The sequence below is a fragment of the Arachis ipaensis genome, chromosome B9, assembly GCF_059453495.1.
Source record: "Arachis ipaensis isolate K30076 ecotype BB chromosome B9, ASM5945349v1, whole genome shotgun sequence".
Lineage (NCBI taxonomy): Eukaryota > Viridiplantae > Streptophyta > Magnoliopsida > Fabales > Fabaceae > Arachis > Arachis ipaensis.
Genome location: NC_142444.1, coordinates 147334697 through 147353005, shown reverse-complemented (window position 1 = coordinate 147353005; position 18309 = coordinate 147334697). Strand labels below are relative to the sequence as shown.

Below are 18309 nucleotides of genomic sequence, written 5' to 3'. Positions count from 1 at the left end.
TTGAATATTATATAGATTAAACTATTGTTGAATCACGTTATATTCATTTTTTAAAAATAATAAATACCAATAAATTTATTAACGACTATTAAAATTCCTAAAATTCACTACAATCACTTACACGCATATATTAACGGCTATTAGAATTTCTAAAATACACAATATTTTTTAATATTATATATTTACAATTATATTAAATATACATTAAAATCAATCATTAAAATTATTTATTAATATAAAATACACATTAAAATATAAAATGTATATTAAAAATAAATTATATTACATATATAAATATATAATAATTAATTTAATAATTAATTTTTACTATCCACCGAACATTTTTTTTTCCAACTCAACTAGAAAGGCAATGAAAAATCTTGACAATGTGTACAATAAACTAGTTATTTAGCCTAATAGGAATAAAAAATAAAAATCACTCCACAAATTACCCTAAATCTAAAAACTCCCATTCAATTATTTCAGAAATAACCACCCAAATCCTAAATTACAAAAAGTTTTTACCCCAAATCACTCTTCTTTTTCATCCGGCAGCCACCCTTGTAGCCCCTCTCCCGTCACCGTTGCGGGATCGTCATCAAACAACCATTCACGTAATTATTAAAATAATTATCTGGCTACCTAATGAAATGACCATCCAGCATTTGTTAATTGTATATACTTAAATTGAATCGAACAAAAATAACCATCCAATTAAGAATTAAAATAACCATCTACATACTTAGTGAATTGAGCATCCAGCATATTTGTAGGGTGGAAAAAGTCGACGGCGACTAGATTGTGAAAGAGAGTATAATTAAATCAGAAGTGTTAAAGAAAAAAGAAAAGAGAGTTAAAAATTCTGTATCTTCATTGATTGTGGATATGTAGATATATAGCAACCAAAGCTATAGACCAACAAATTTTTTGTCATCTCTATCTTTGATTCTGTATATTCATTGATTGTGAATATATAGTACGAGTATAACGTGCGTCTGGAACGACGCGACGGGAAGCGGCGGCTACGGTGGGCCTGCACGGCCGGCAGCGGGTGGGCAACAGTAACGAGAACACACAGGGTTATGCGGTGCGATCTCCCATTGCTACGCGCGCAAGCAGAACACAGAGAGACTGGGTGTTGTCGGCAAAAAACTAGGCGGCGTCGGCTGGTGTTCTGGACAGTGATAACTGGTGTTCCTGGTAGCGACAGACCAGAGTGATAGAAAGAGAATGGGCAAAAGTAAAAAGGCGATGCAGAACGAAAATTACATACAAAAAAAAAAAAGTTACCGTCGTATGTCTATATACGTAACTGCACACCATTTACAAATTTTTTTTTTTTAATTTAAACGACAAAATTATTTAAAATTAATTATCATCTTATTTTAATTTTTTTAGCTCTATTATACTCATTATACATTAAACTCATTTTCTCCTCCTACTTTTCCTTTTTTATATTTACAGAAGTAAAGTTTTGCATGCATCATGCGCCTTGAACCTACCGTCACCCACTCTATATATACCCAATAAATTAGCACTAAACTTAACCCACACTAAACATAACTTATTCTGCGGTGTTATACTCATTTCCACTTTATACGTACCAGCCATGGCGTCTAACTCCAAAATACCCTTATACCTTCCCCTTCTTGCCTCCATGGCCATCTTCCTCATCCTACTCCACAGTGTGAACTCAGTGGATGTCACCACTTTCCTCTTCGACAGGTTCGATCAAAATAACGAGAATCTCATCATCCAAGGTGACGCTTCCGTTTCAAGCAACGGAGCCTTGCAACTCACTAGGGTTGACAGCAGTGGCGTCCCACAAGGAGGTAGCGTCGGCCGAGCCTTGTACTCCGAACCCATTTCGCTCTACGATAAATCCACCGGAGCAGTAGCGTCCATATTCACCTCCTTTATCTTCCTCATTTCTTCACCTTCTGATACCCCGGGTGACGGCCTTACCTTCTTCCTCGCTTCGCCGGATACTACTATCCCTCCTAACTCCGGTGGTGGCTACCTTGGCCTCTTTAGCGCCTCGAATGCGCTCAACAACACGCGCAAAGAGCTCGTTGGTTTTAAATCCACATCTGACAAAGTTGTTGCTGTTGAATTTGATACGTACCCTAATCTCAATCTCGGGGATCCCGATTACAAACACATCGGAATTGATGTGAACTCTATTAAGTCGGAAGTTACCGCTGAATGGGACTTTCAAAATGGAGAACCGGTGGCGGTAACAATATTCTATGATCCCTATGCCAAGACTCTTAGAGTTTTTGCTTCTTACCCTAATGGTTACAACGTTGACTTCACTCATGACATAGATTTGACCACTGTTCTTCCTGAACAAGTTAGGGTAGGGTTCTCTGGTGCCACTGGACAGTACTCACAAATTAATAACATAATATCTTGGTCTTTTGGTTCAATTTTAGGGAAAAGCTTCAAGGTTGAGAAAGGTGGTATTGCAAGTGTTGTGTAATGATTGGGCATGACGCTACATAATAATAATAAGGACAAGTACATGTAGTCCATTGTGTATGTGAATACTGCACTGTGCTTGTGGTGTTTCTGCCTTCTATGTAATATATCCATGAACAATGAACTCTTCCTAATAAGATGCATTTCGATTTTTGTACTTTTCTGTTGTTTTCGTTTCGTTAGAAAAAGTGACACATGTCAAGGAAAAGAAAAGAAAAGAAAATAGAGGTATATACGATTTTTTAGGAGAAATATAAAAAAAAAAGTTTAGAGAATTAATTTTTTGTTAACTAATATTTGTTAATTTTAATGTTTAGATTTATGATTTTGAATTTAGAATTAAATATTTATGATTTAGTATTTAAAATTTTAATGATGTTACACCTACAAATTTTTTTATAGCTAAATTCAATTAAGTTGGCAGAATGTCAAAGAAAAAAAAAATGCGCACATGCATCACATGCTTTTTCATTTGGTTCTTCTTTGGCGGATGATTTTTTTCTTGAAGAGTATAGAAATTTATTGATTATACCAAAGTTTTGTACATAGCACATAATTTATTAATATAACATAAAATTTTGTGCATAGAGTATATAAATTTTTGCATATAATATATGTATTTTGTTGGTTGATTGAGTCAATGTTATGGATATATGGTCTTTAAATTTATGTATTGTGCACCAAAATTTTTTGTATTATGAATAAATGATCTTTTAAAAATTTACGTATTGTGGACCAATATTTTTATGTTGTGCTTTAAAATGTCTTTGAGGCATGAATTGTTTGCTAGTTGGACAATAATAATGTTATGTGCATGTGGTTTTTCAAAAATTTATGTGCTACTTATCAAATTTATGTGTTGTGCATTAATATTTTTATGTTGTGCATCAAAATTTTCATGCAGCAGTGGCGGCGGCGACGAAAAACGGCGGTGATAGAACGATCGACACGACACATGGTGTCCACACAGTCTTTGAACGTTGTTGGTGGTGGCCGAAGCTGGCAGAGAGAGAGAGAGAGAGAGAGAGAGAGAGAGAGAGAGAGAGAGAGAGAGAGAGAGAGAGAGAGAGAGAGAGAGAGAGAGAGAGAGAGTAGTTCAGCAGTAATACTTTGCGAATGACCAAAATGCAGCATTGCACTAATTCGGATAATCCGAAGGTAATGATCACGCCATTTTATCTTTTTTTTTTCTTCCTCCAATTATTACAGTAAAAAAATGAATCCGACGATAATCTTTTTATCCGACGAATTTATTGCTAAATCCGCCAGTAAATCCACTGCTAATGTCTGACGCTAAATCTGACAGTATTCAGCATTTTTCTTGTAGTGCATGAAAGATGAAATTTCGCTAACAAAACTATCAAACCTTAAAAAATTATTTAAAATTCGTAAACTACCCTCTAATCTAACCTAATCTTAAATTCAAATTTTACTCCACCACACTAATTCCAAACTCCACCATCATCCAAATTCTTTCTCACAATCACTCGTCCCCAACTACCACCATCACTGCCGCCATTACCACCTATTTCTCTTTACTATCACTATCATACTATTTTATTTTCCTCCAATCACTACCAACGAGCCCATCCTCTTTCTCATATAAATCACAAATCTCCTTTATCTCATCTGAGAGCGAATTGCAAACCTCTTTTCCAACAACTTCATGAAATATAGATTGAGGTAGAGAAAAGAGAGGAGGGCAATGGCTACAGGAACCATAGTTACCATTGCCGCTGTTGAAAGATCCAAAAGTGAGAAAGACCAAACCGAAAAAAAAGAAAGAAAAAGAGACAAGGCGTAAATGGAGATAATGGAGGACACCACTACTATCTTAGAGAGAGAGAGAGAGAGAGAGAAGATGCTATGCAGTGAAAAGAATGAAATACAGAAGGGAGGAACTATTGTCGGGTGTGAGATCAGATGAGCTACCACCCGATTGCCAGCTTGGTTCACGTAGTCTGGCGTTTTCCTCCATGTTGATGTACTTTTCAGCTCTTTCTTGTATATCGCTCAAAGAGGTCAGGTGCCTCTTAGAGATGGACTAAGAGAAAGGTCCTTCTCGAAGTCCATTTATAAGGCCCATTATCACTGCCTCAGTGGGGAGGTCTTGAATTTCTAAGCATGCCTTGTTGAACCTTTCCATGTAGTCTCTCAGGAGTTCTCCAACCTCCTATTTTACTACTAGTAGGCTCGGTACATGCTTGACTTTGTCTTTCTGAATTAAAAAGCGTGTAAGGAACTTACGCGAGAGGTTATCAAAGCTAGTTACCAACCTGGGGGGGAGACTGTCAAACCACTTCATCACCGCCTTTGTTAAAGTAGTCGGAAAGGCTTTGCAGCGAGTAGCATTTGAGGCGTCGGCTAAGTACATTCGACTTTTGAAGTTGCTGAGGTGGTGTTTTGGGTCTGTGGTTCTGTCATACAGATCCATGTCAGGGCTTTTAAAGTTTCTGGGAACCTTAGCCCTCATGATATCTTCACTGAACGGATCTTCTCCTCCCAATGGGGTGTCTTCTCGATCAGCGCGAGAATTCCTATCTCGGAGGTTGGATTCTAGCCTTAAGCATTTTTCTTCAAGCTCTCTTCGTTGCTCAACTTCTCTCCTTAGGTTTTTTTGCGCTTCGTGCTGTCGTTCTAGCTCTTGTTCCAGCTGTTCTAGGCGTCCTTGGTGGCCATGTAGCAGTCCCATGAGATCGGCAGAGTAGGGTTGTCCCTCCTTATCTGGTTCGTGTACCTCAGAGGAGATTCTTCTTGAGTCTTCAATGCCTGAGGGACCTTCTCTATGTTGTTTGTCTGCTCCTTGCAGAGATATTATTGCTCTGTTGTTGTTGACCGCATCTTGATGCTCTTGCTCAGACTCCGATGCAGTATGTCCGTCCTCGTTCTGGTCGTCCGCCATTATGAGTTGATCTTCCAGGTTCCCCGGCAACGGTGCCAATGTTCCGGGGCTTACCTAAAATCGGATGGTTGGGCTTGAATGAGAGGCCCAAACGCTAGAGGAAGGTGGTCTCCAACTTGCTTTACACCTGGGAACCGCCGTCCGAGTTGTGTATATGAAAGAATGGGTGGGGGAGTACCTGCAAAGACACTCCGATGCCTAAGTTAGCAAGGGGTAAGTAGGTTTGTAATGTATTGGAACTTAAGAATACTTGAGGGGTGTCAGGGTATTTATAGGTGATGAGCCAATAACCACCGTTGGAGTAGTTCCACTATTGGTGGTGGATAACTATCCCTTTATCTTAGGGTTGTTGAGATCTCCCTTCTAGAAGTGGGTGAGAGATTTGGGGAGGCAGTTATAACTCCTTCAGGGGGGTTGTTATCACTTTGTAGCATTCTGTCTGACCTCTTGGGAGGTCGGTTACTTGGTAGCTGTTTTCTGGGCTTTCTCTGCTTTGGGTCTGGTTTATATTTTGGGTCAGGGTATGAACAGTTTAAGCTTTTAATGAGTTATTATCTGGAGTGGATCATTGGTTCTGATCCAGCATTAGTATTCTAACTTCAAGAAGAGATTTTTAGAACTCCAACTAAAGCTCATGATCTATAATTAACGGCAGGATAACATTGAATTACTCTTACAAACGTTAGGGATACAAATAGGACGATTTAAATGTTAGGAACACAAATAGGACTTACCCCATACGTTGTGGACAAAAATGGTACTTTACACTTTTTCTTTTGTCTTAGGACCATGTTGTTGTCCATATTATGCTATCTGATAGTAAAGAATGCGCGAAAAACAAATTCATGGGGTCAAAGTTATCGTCTCAAAAACGGTAACAACTTCCAAAAATTCATTAGTTAGAGGTTTAAAGAGAGACAATTTAACCCCTAACTATTGTCCATAGAAGAACAAATCGACCCTTGACCATTGTTTATAGGGAGCCAATTTGCGAATTGATCTCTGACCATTCCTCATTCGCCAACACCTTACTTAATTAACAGTGATTTAGCATCCACATCAACAACATTAAGTGCCACGTAGATCTCTTCCGTTAAATTTGGTGAAGAGAGATGATGGAAGGGCCACCATGACTCACAGTACACATATTAGAAACAGAAATCGAAACAGGTTTATTTTTTCAACAAAAATCGCCATATCCTATTTAAAATGCACAAAGATCAAATTGAGTGTTTATTCAATTTTATTTGCATGTGAAATTACTATAATTCTATTTATGTATGTTAGTATTTTAGTGTTTAAACAAGATATTTACTATAGCTTCCACTTGAATTTACGAAAAAATGTTAGAATAATTTATAAATATTAGTTAAATTAAAAATCTTTTAATTTAAATTTGATAGTTATCTTTTTTTATTTTTTAATTTATTTAACACCGATAAATAAACTTTATCTTGTATATAATAAGGGAAAAGAAAAAATATAAAAAGTCAATAAAATATTTGTATAATGTGTACAATGGAAATTTAGAGAGTATTATTGAGATATAGTATGATTGAAAGTTATTTAAGTAGATCGACAAAATCATATTAAGATATAGTATATTTTATAATTGTATTAAAAAAAAGGTTAAGATGACTATTAGTATTCATCATGTGCTTATAAACATGCATTTTCAAATGCAAAATTCAAAACTATATCACATGACATCAGATGACACCTTCCGTCTTCCCATATTTTAAAAAGGTATTACCTCCGTTTTCATCGCTGACATTACAAAATTAGAATCTCTCCACAGAAAATGGATATCTGTGTGCAACAACCAAAGACCTTATATAATTAGTTGCCGGGTTAGGATACTGATGAAGTACTTGATCCAACGGCCATCGTCTTCTTGTGCAACGTGTTGCCACGTGGGAGGCACATCTTACAAGAGATGATTATTGGTGATTCTGATTTTATAAATCCTAATGATATCGAAAAAAAATAATTAAAAATTTTAATTAATTTGTATTTTAAAAACACATTTTAGGAATATAATTATAATTTTATATTTACTGCAGTTTTAGTAATTTTAATATGATAACTTTATAGTACACTTGAAATATATCAGCAGAACACATATCAATAAAATTCTTAAAATAAATGGAAGAAAAATTTATCCAAATACAATAATTGAAAATTTTTTATTTGTTTGTCTTGTTACTATTTTATATAATTCGTGAAACTCCTTCTACGTTTTAGTAGAATCACATAAACCGTGATATCCCTTTTACGGTTTATGAATAGAAGCGATGCATACAGGAACGGTTTTATTAGGGGTGGCAATATGTATCCTACCGCGGGTACCCAACCCGACCCCATCCGGTCGGGTAGGGTTACTAACCCGATTCGCAGCGGGTAGGGTAGGGTGCGGGTTGAGCCTCAACCCTACCCGACCAACCCGCACCCTATATATGTATATGTTATATACTTATATAAAAATATATTTTAAGTGGATGTTGAACAAAAGATTTCTCACTAAATACAAAAGATCCTTAGTCATTAAAAGAATATCATTAATTGATAATTTAATAAACTTTTTTACATAAAAGTCAGTTCTATTTTAAATTATCATCAAATTATATAATAACGTTGTATTTTTTTTAACCCGCGGGTTAAGAGCGGGCAGGGTTAGGGTTGAGATATTCTCAACCCGCGGGTAGGGTAGAGTTGAGTTTATATAAAAATCTCAACCCACAGGTAGAGTTAGGGTTGACTCCAAACCCTACCCTACCCTACCCATTGCTACCCCTAGGTTCTATGTATAGTGGTGTGGGGGCAAGCACCCCCACTACGATTTGAAATTTTTTTTAGTAGTATATGATAATAATATTTATTTGCCCCCATTAGACGATTATTAAATTTGACCCCACAATAATTTTTTACTCAACTTTTGGTACTTAATCGTCAATTTAAAAATTTTATATTAGAAATTCGTTAGAATGATTAATTCTCAAATTTAAACGAAATTAGTGTTCTTTTTTAAAAATCAACTCAAAAGAATATTATTTATCTTCTTTTTAAATTAGCTTTAATTTTTGCATAGCAATTGTATTAATTGAAAGAACTTTTTTAACTATAAATATCAATAAGAGTCGACTTCTAATTGCGTTGGAAAGTGGATTTCTAAATAATTATTTAGTAATATATATAAAAAGAGAGAAATTTGGATGGTAGTGCTAAGAGAAAAATTATTTAATTTTTTAAAATATAAAACCTAAAACAATAGAATTTTAAATTATATATTATTATTTAAATTACTATTTTAATATTGTAATTTATATATTAGATATTTTGAAGGCTAATCATATTTTACAATAATAAAATATAATCATAACAATAATCATGTTATATGTACATAAAAAATAATTATTTGTATAAAATATATATTAAAATATAAAATACACATTAAAAATAAGTTAAACAATACATATATTTATACACATATATATAATGGTTAATAGATAATTTAATATTTAATTTTTTATATACACATATTATTTTTATTATAAAAATTATTATGATGTTATATAAATTTTACCCCCACTACCAAAATTTTCTGGATCCGTCACTGGATGCATACATAATTCTCTTTACTCCTTTTACGGTTTATAAGGAGTAAAAAAATCTATATATACACAGTGAAATCAATTGTGTTGAAGAGGATCATTTTTATAATTGCAAGTGAGGATGAGAGTTTTCAAGTGCTAGTGCATTGTTCTAGAAAAATTCATAGAAGCAAGAAATACGGTGTGAAGTTCACTGATAGAGAACCCTTAAGTGTATTTATTAGTTCATCGAATACCTCGTCAGATCTAAAAAACAGCGTATTGCAGAAGCTTGGGGTATTCGGGAGCAAGTGAGTGAAGAAGTTATTTTAAAAGATCCCTATCGCAGTTGTGTCAACCAGTGTGAAGTATGATACGTTTGTGATAGTATCTGATGAAGATATTCGGGTTCTGTTTCATTATCGCAGGAGTTTTGCAGAGGTCATACTACACGAGCTGTATGCGAAGTTAGAGATCGGTGTCGATAGTTCTGGGGCATTAGCTCCGATTCCTCACTCGACTGCCATGGGCGGTGCTTCTAGTTCGATGGCTACGGCTGCACCAACTGTTCCGTACGTTGCATCTCCTTCCTTTGCGGTTGATTTAGACCGTACGGAAGCAGTTGGTTCTGTACCATTCGAGAACCGTTCGGTCCGGCAGCAGACATATGAGGTGGCTAATGGTTCTGGCATTAATCTAGATGTTGTAGGGTTGGGAGAACCTGATCCAGTTGAGAATGCAATGCAGGACGATGACTCAGACCAGGAGCCTGTTGATATAATTAGGGACAGCGATGATGATACAGGTGCCGATCCACGTACACAACATAGCCCTTCAAGTTCCAGCACAGAGCAGTACCCTCCTTTACTAACTAATTAACTAACTTGAAGTAATATAATTTGAAATAAACAGAGTTCAAACAAAAAACCTTGAATGCAAAATAAGAGAAAACGAAGAAGAGGGGTAGAGGTGCAGTGGCGGCAGAAGCAGAAGCGGCAGGAGAATTGCAACAGCAGCGACGACATTTGCGGTGGCAGTAGAGGAGGTTTATGGAAAGGAGAGATGAGAAGGCTAGAGAGAAAGTGGGAGCGTGAGTGGTTAGAGAGAAAGAGAGACGAAGGTGACAGGTTAGAGAGAGAGAGTGAATTCGAAATGAAGGGGAGATGGTTCGTAATTTGAATTTAGGGCACGATTACCATCGGATTTACTGGTGGATATTTCCAACGGTAACACGGTGCAAATAACCAAAATGCAATATTCCATTAAACGTGGCTACCGTTGGATTTTTCCGGCGGTAACTCTGACACTAAATTTGGCGTCTATTGTAACACCTTACTACACAGAGCTTTTCACCTAGGATGTAAAATAGAGGTGGCGAGGCGCTACAACTTCTAAAATAAAGTATATATAATATAATAATTAAAAGGATATAATATACGAGGAGTCTTGAAGAAAAGGTAAAGCAAAAATCACAAAATATAAAAGCGCAGCGCTCAGAAAACGTGGTTACTTGCGTACGAAGAAATCTAAAGTCGCTACAAAAAAAGGCTATATTATAGGAATTTGTTAACGGAGGTTTTAAAAAAATCCTGTAAATTTGAATTTGAAAACAAAACATTTTCTGTTATTTTATTAATAAATTTATTAACGGGAGTTTTAATTTTAAATATTAGGATTTTTAAAAACCCCCTTAAATTAAAAACAATTTGGCCACACAATCTCGCAGGTGCAAAAATCTCTTCTTCCCGCGAAACCCAAATTTTCCTCCTCCCACCCTTTTTTGCTCCTACTCTCCTAACATTGTAATTGCTTTGTTCTTTGAATTTCTTCATTGATTGTTATTGTCCATCATTCTGCCTCGCGCTAGTGTTGCTGCTGTTGTTAGCGGGCGCGTGTTGAAGCTGCTGTTCCTTGCGAAGCATTCGGATTCAGGTTCGGGTTCAGGTTTGGGTTCCTCTTGCTGCTGCTGTTCGCGTTCATAGTGGCAGCTGTGCTTTTATACAAAAGGTAACAATTTGGTAGCATATACAGATGGGAATTGTTAGGGTTCATATACTCATATTTGAATTTGCATGTGTGATAAATAAAAGAGAGATTTGTTGCCATGGTTATACAGAGCTTTGTTTATTTAGGTTAATGTGTCCTTCATTTAAATGAGTTGCTGCTTGAGTCCCTATTCAATGCTGATTCTTGATTATGTACTCCTTCCGTATTCTGTTTTTACTTTTTTTTTCTAAACTTCATATTAAATCGATAGAAGGAAAACAGAAATAAAACATTTGAATACAGAAGGAACAAAAAAATAATTAATAGACAAGAAAAGTGAATTCACCAAAAAAAAGAATTTGTAATGTGCGTCGACTACAATATTTTCGATGTACAGTATATGTCTGTTCTTAGAGCTTATAGTGCTTTCAATGTTCTTTAAATGTATTTGTTGCCAATGGGGTGTTGTTTTATTAGATCGGAGCACACATGTCCAGCACTTGTTGTATATGATACAAGTGATTTTCAGTAATAACTCATCACTTTCTGATGGAGATCACACATAACCATGTGGGGATAAGGTTATCTTTGAAAAATTGAGAGATTTCATATCATATGTATGTTCTCATACAACTTAGTCACTTGCAAATTGCAAGTGTAATGTTTATTAAATGTTATTTTATGCAAGAATTTTATATTACCAATTGCTTAAACTTTTCCCATGATTTAGTGGTTGCTAATATATCAGTACTTGTTTTGGATGAATCCTATACGGGACACAACCTTTGAATACTTTTTCCCTATTCTTCACTTCTCACAATGATCACTCTCTCTATTTCTACAATTTTTCAATCTCTTTCTCAGTACAAACAAAGATATTGAGTAGATAAAAGCATAAAATAGTTTAGTTAATTTAATTTGGTTATCTAGTTATATCTGTTGTCAGTTCTTTCTGAATGACTTATTGTGGCTGAACAATTTGGATCAGAGTTGGTTATTCCTTCTCATAGAAAACATAAAATATATTCACTACTTTTCTTATCCAACTCACTGTCTTCTCATCACTTCTCAATAATGGTGAAATTTTACTAAATATATATCTAGAATAATAACTTAATTGTGAAAAAGAGGAAGAATGACTCCCACAAAATGTGTTTGCTCAATGCTTCATCTCTTTCTCTCAATTTTTGTTGATACGTATGCTTGCTCATATAACTTCTAGAAGCTTTCTTTCCAATTCAAATCTGTTGCACTACTCTTTTCTTTCCTGTCCGCAACTGCCGTTTTGCCAGTTGTTAAACCACACAATTTATTTCATTTTATTGGTGTCACCATGTTATTTTCTTTTGTGAGAAATCTTAGATTACATTTATTATTTTTTATTATTATTTTAGTTGTTAATTTAATTTTTTTAATTTAACAATATACTCATACTTTTAAATATTAATCACTAATTAATAACAAAGAACAATAAATTTTGATGAATTTGTAATATTCTTTTCTTTTTATTTCTCATATATCAAGATTATATAATCAATTTGACTCTTAAGTCCATGTTACCATGATAAAATGTTATCTATATCTATCTATTATTATACTACTAGTTAGGTTCCAAAAAGAAGACAACATCTTAAGATCTTAATTAAATTCTTGGCTCAGTACTATATATGGTATATTAATAGTTTTGATTGCTACTAGAATACTTCTACTACGTAGGCTTATTTAATAGAAAATTGGAGGACTATGAACTAGTAATACATCAAAAGAAAAGACAAAAAAATGTTAGCATAAGCCTTCAATTGATATTTAGCTATAGGCCTTGATGAGATCAATAATTTTTTAGAACTCTGTGAGTGGAGATTGAAGATAATATCTTAGTAATTTGTTAGATGTTATTGATTTTTTTGAATTTGATATTTAGCTTGTTGAAAGATGAAATGGTATTTAGATACTCTAAGATCATTTGAACTAAAGAATACTTCATACTTGATTAACTTGGACTTTTCTCATTTTTCAATTAAAATCTGCTGAGAAAATTTTAAGCAAATCTAATATGAGAAATTTAAAGTTTTTAATTTTTATAAATAACTTTTTTTTGTTTTTCTCTCCTATACCTAGCATGATGTTCTAGACTGAACGAAATTATTTTTCTTATTCTTGTTATACCAAGAGCTGAATTTTTTCATAATTAACCTGTCAGGTAGAATTCAATGTTGCAAATTTTATTTGTGGGAATTGATTAAGAAAAGTTAAGTGCTAAATTTGTAGATAGAATGAAAAAATCTAGATGATTAAATTGTGAATATAAAAAACAGAAATACTCAGTTTTAACTTATTTTGATAAGTCCATGTAGTGAAACTCTTCTTGAAAGCTCCATAGAATACCTTGCCATCTATATATACGAGTCAGTGCCACAATCACTCACAGTTGTTATTATCAGTGGTATGAATCATATTATCATGTACTACTAATTAATAACAAATCATTAGTTACATGCTTATATTTGTTAAGGTTTAAGCTTATATTTGTTAATTTAAGGTTATGATTAATCCTTTGATTTGTTCATAAAGTTTATCTTTAGCCTAATTTTGTGTGAATATAACATGCTTTTTGAGTTAATTTATCAAATTTTTTGTTGTTAAATGCATCTGCAGCAATACCGAAGTGTAAACGTTTTACTAATCCGCTGAAATCAGCTCCTCAACCCGAAAGGGGTTTTGATCAATCTAATGAGGACATAGTACACAATTCACCTACGGATAACTCACCACCTAATCATGATTCCATAATGCAAGGCAATCCGGATAGTACTAAGGATCACTCACTTCCTAACCAAGGATTCCAAGAACATACTAAGCACTTTGGTGGACGTCAATCTTCTAAATATTGGACAGTGGAGACAATAGGTACGATGCACAATAAATTTATTGTCTCATGCTAAGTTTCTAGATAATTGCTTTCTAAATAAATGCAAATGATGATTATATTTCAATCTTTATATGTTATATTTTTTTATGCAATTTCTTGTATGAAAGTAGAGAAGTGATCGAATGATTTCTGAATATACAGTATGCCAATATGTATAGATCTAATGCTTTTCATTCATATAAGTTTAAATTATATATAGCATTTTTTAGTTTGTGGAAATACACATGTTTTCAATATTTAAAATTGAATCCTTTATAGAAGTAGCTTAATCAATAGTGTTTTGAAATAATCAAGTTTATTCCATTATACTCTTCTGTTTTAAAATAAGTCAAGTTTTAAAAAGGATACTTATTTTAAAATAGAGAAAAAAAAATAAGTATTTGAATTAATAAGTATTTGAGTTGTATACTTATTCGGCAGGTTTAAATAAATTTTTTGAATTAATAAACTTGGTTTATTTTTAAAGTGTTCTTACAACAAAAAAATAAGGAGAGGGCGGATTTCTACAATACAGATGAATTTCGTTTAAAAAAGTATCAAGTCCTTTTATATATATTTTTTATATATATCGTTTTTCAATTTTAATTATTGGGAAAAAGAATTTAATAGAAGGATTTGTCTTTTAATATTAATTACTCAATTATGGTTTCTGTAATGCGTTTAAAATTTCTTTAATATTCTCTTAACAGATAGATTCATTACACGTATCACATCCCACATAATAAAATAATAACATAAGATATATAGTTCCAATCATTCATTGTTCTATATTGCTATGATTGAATGATGCTAAAGTTTATTTAGTTGGAGCCATATGTTAAAAATTTCAATTGTATGAAAATTTAGCCCAATTTGGCCATTGGTAAGTGTGACGAAACTAATTAAATTTCATATTCCACTACTTAATATTTTATTTTTTTCAGTCCCAACTATATATATGAACAAATCTGGAAACTGGAATATAATATATACCACTTCTCCAAGTTTCTCATTTTCTAAATTCAAATAAAAAATATTTATTAGGTTACCGTCTTTGACAAATTATATGTTGATCCTGTATATATACTGGTGTGTCATATATAAAGTTACTTAAAATTGCTCATATATCAATATCACCTATGATTCACCAGACAAGACAAGGAGTAATAAGTATTCTTAGATTACTTTGATTAAGCTTATTCCCCAACATAGGAAACATTTTCTACTTGTTCTTACATATAATTAATTTTATATACAAAGAGTTTATTTTTAAATTTTTAATTTAGTTCAAAAATTAATTTAGTTTAAATTTTTAAAACTTATATAGGAAATATCTGTCACTAATTTAGTTTATTAATCTCCTATTATTTCTCATAAATTATTTTTTATATGTAAATAAAGGCACAGATGGAACTATTAAGACTAGAAGGCTAAAAGTTAAAGAAATGGATAACCTATCTAGAGATGAGCAAGTTGTTGTAAACTTTGAAGATCAACAAGCTATTGGGGAAAGCCAAGGTTTGCTTGCTGGATATTTAGGGACATTAGCAGTTGATTGTAAGTTATTTTCAATCAATTTCTCAAAGTGGTCAGGACCTCTAGGTATACCTCGATCTAGGTTTGAAGAGTGCTTTAGTAACTTGCTGAAGGTATGTATTATGAATATTTACTTTTATCAAATGCCTATTAAAGTTATACATTAATAATGACATCTTGTTATTTATGTATAATTCTTTTTGATAGCCAAAATTTCATTTCAAAATTTCTGAGGGCATTGCAAAGCGATATTGTAAATTGAGCCTTGCAAAAAAGTGGTCACAACATAGAATTAAGTTGTGGAATGAGTTCTATGATCCATGTATGAGTAGACAAGCAATCATTGATAATGTCCCAGTTGGCATCGACAGAGATCAATGGGCATCCTTCATTCAATATCGGTTTCTACCTTCTACAATGGTAACATGCTTTCTCTTTTAAAATTAATATTAATATGTGATCAATTCTTTAACCTTCATTTTTCTTTTTTAATAGGAGATGTGTAGGAGAAACAAAGAAGTTCGCAAGAAGCAAACAATTCCCCATACTGGTGGCTCAAAACCCATCTCAAGAAAAAGACATGAAATAGTATGAACTATAATTCTTTTTTTTTGTTTTTATTAAATTATGTTATGCTTCTTAACTTTTTTTTATATTTTTTTACATAGTTTTTACAAACTGGGCGAAAAATTAGCCATGGAGAAATGTATATAGAAACTCATAAGAAGAAAGATGGGTCATTTGTGACTGATGAAGCAAGGGATATAGCAGTAAGTTGAATTTATTAGTCTATTTTAGTAAAAAATGTAACTTCAGAATCCGACAAATTTTAATGTTATTTTATTATATTTTCGTTGTTTAAATTTCAATTGTAGGAACAAATTGAACTACTTATGACTCAAAATGAGAAAGTTGAATCTGGACCATCCACAAATGATGCTATTGGCAAAGTGTTTGGGGACGAGCATTCTGGTAGGGTGCGATGCTTGGGAATGGGAGCTACACCTACTAATACTTTTAGAGGTGCCAATCATCCTGGCCAGTTTGCTAATTCTTCAATTTCAATGTCTTCTACCAATTACTCCCAAGCTAATTTTAAACGTTTAGAGTTTAAATTTGATGGGACATTGACTGCACTAAAGACTTATTTCCTTTCTAAAGAAGGAAAAATTCCTGCTGAATTTACTAGGATATTTGACCACGAAGCTTAGGTAAATTGCCTTCTCTTGTGGCATTTATGTTGCACTAATCATGTTGAAAATTATGATGAATCATAATTGTTACATTAATCTAATATTCTAGCATTGTTAGTTTCGTATATTCTAACCTCACACCTCTACTCTTTTCAATTTGTTGTTCATATTTTTGACATTTGAAAAGGTTAATGCTTTTTTTACACTTCGATTTTTTTTTCTTTTGAATTGTTGTTATAGTTCTATAAATGTTGGTAATTTTTAGGTTGACATTTTTGTTTTAATTTATTTTAGGCTAATGATATTGATAATGAAACTATTACACCAACAACAGGAAGAACATCATCATCAGGTGGAAGCAATGAAAATCGTGAAGACATTCTTTAGTGTTATTTTAAAGATTGATTAGTTGTGAATTCTTTTTCTTTTTTTAGGATATTATGTTAGATTTTATTTACTAAACAAACTTATTCAAATAGTGAACTTATTAGTGGTAGTTGTGAATTTATTGAATTTTAACATTTTTAATTTTTAGGAATAGATATATGAAGACAATGTTAATTAAGATATTATGCATTTTATTATAATATAAAAATGTTATTATTCATTACAATGAGTTATGAATTACATTTATATTTTATATGAATTTATTAGTGTTAAAATTTTCCATATTTATTAATATCTTATAAAATAAAAAATTATATATATGCATAATAAAAATATTATGGTAGTTTTATTTGTGTAGTGATTTTTAAATTGAGGCAGTTTATAATTTCCACAAATAGAAAACCAGTTTTTAGTCTTTTATTTTTGTAGGGGTTAATAACTCCCACAACGTCAATCAAGACCGCCACAGAATAGGGTAACTGGATGCCTTCGAAAACCGACACAATATACTGAAAACCCCCACAATTTGCGGAGGGAGAAAAACCCCCGTAACTAAACCGCAGGACACCTAACTCTGTCAGTTCTTAAAACTGCCATTACACAACTTGCGGGGGTTAAAAACTCCCACAAAACCAAAAAAAAAACCCGCAAATTAGCGCCTTTTTTGTAGTGAATCCACTAACATAATTATACAAAAGATAAGAGTAAAGGATCAAGGGTACAAAATAACAAGCTCCTAACTCAGCCTGTGAAGTTAAGGCTGGCCGGAGAATATTTATGTATTTATGTACATAGCCCCAAGTCCCAAAATGCATATACATAAACCCTAGTTCTCCATAAAACCTCTACGAGGTACAAAAACAACGCATCCTTATGCACAAGAGGAGAAACTATACATTTATACATAATAATATCAAAATAACAAAATGAAACCCCAAAGTAAACTACTTCGCCGCAGAAACTCTAGACGTCTACTGAGGTGCCTCTCGACCAGCATCTGAAAAATAACAACACAGTATGGAATAAGAACCGGAGGTTCTCAACATGGTAAACGTGCCACACTGATGAAGAGATGTTAGTAGATGAATAAATAAATAGAAGGGGATGAGAGAGAAGGAATTTTCGAAAATAATTTTTGAAAAAGAGTTAGTAATTTTCGAAAATATTTTTTTGAAAAATGTTAGTAATTTTCGAAAATTAAGATTTTAAAAATTGAAATAATTAGTTAATTAAAAAGATATTTTGAAAAAGAGGGAAGATATTTTCGAAAATTAGAGAGAGAGAGTTAGTTAGGTGGTTTTGAAAAAGATAAGAAACAAACAAAAA

At 32.9% G+C, this 18309-nt stretch overlaps 2 protein-coding genes across 2 annotated transcripts; both read left to right on the top strand.

Annotated features, from left to right (window-relative positions):
• Nucleotides 1-1490: 1490 nt before the first annotated feature.
• LOC107619029 (lectin) lies at nt 1491-2634 on the top strand. Its single transcript, XM_016321234.3, has one exon. It carries the CDS (start codon nt 1610-1612, stop codon nt 2480-2482), a length of 873 nt encoding a protein of 290 aa, XP_016176720.1. The 5' UTR covers nt 1491-1609; the 3' UTR covers nt 2483-2634.
• A 13093-nt stretch (nt 2635-15727) lies between these two features.
• LOC148546718 (uncharacterized) lies at nt 15728-17005 on the top strand. Its single transcript, XM_088500476.1, has 5 exons — nt 15728-15823; nt 15899-15991; nt 16072-16173; nt 16279-16445; nt 16891-17005. Exons 1-5 carry the CDS (start codon nt 15728-15730, stop codon nt 17003-17005), a joined length of 573 nt encoding a protein of 190 aa, XP_088356602.1.
• The last annotated feature ends 1304 nt before the right edge of the window (nt 17006-18309 follow it).

Coding starts and splice junctions, on each gene's coding strand:
- LOC107619029 (XM_016321234.3), top strand. CDS start 1,610: ATGGCGTCTAACTCCAAAATACCCTTATACCTTCCCCTTCTTGCCTCC.
- LOC148546718 (XM_088500476.1), top strand. CDS start 15,728: ATGAGTAGACAAGCAATCATTGATAATGTCCCAGTTGGCATCGACAGA. Junction 15,824..15,898: donor GGTTTCTACCTTCTACAATG/GTAACATGCTTT, acceptor CTTTTTTAATAG/GAGATGTGTAGGAGAAACAA. Junction 15,992..16,071: donor CAAGAAAAAGACATGAAATA/GTATGAACTATA, acceptor TTTTTTACATAG/TTTTTACAAACTGGGCGAAA.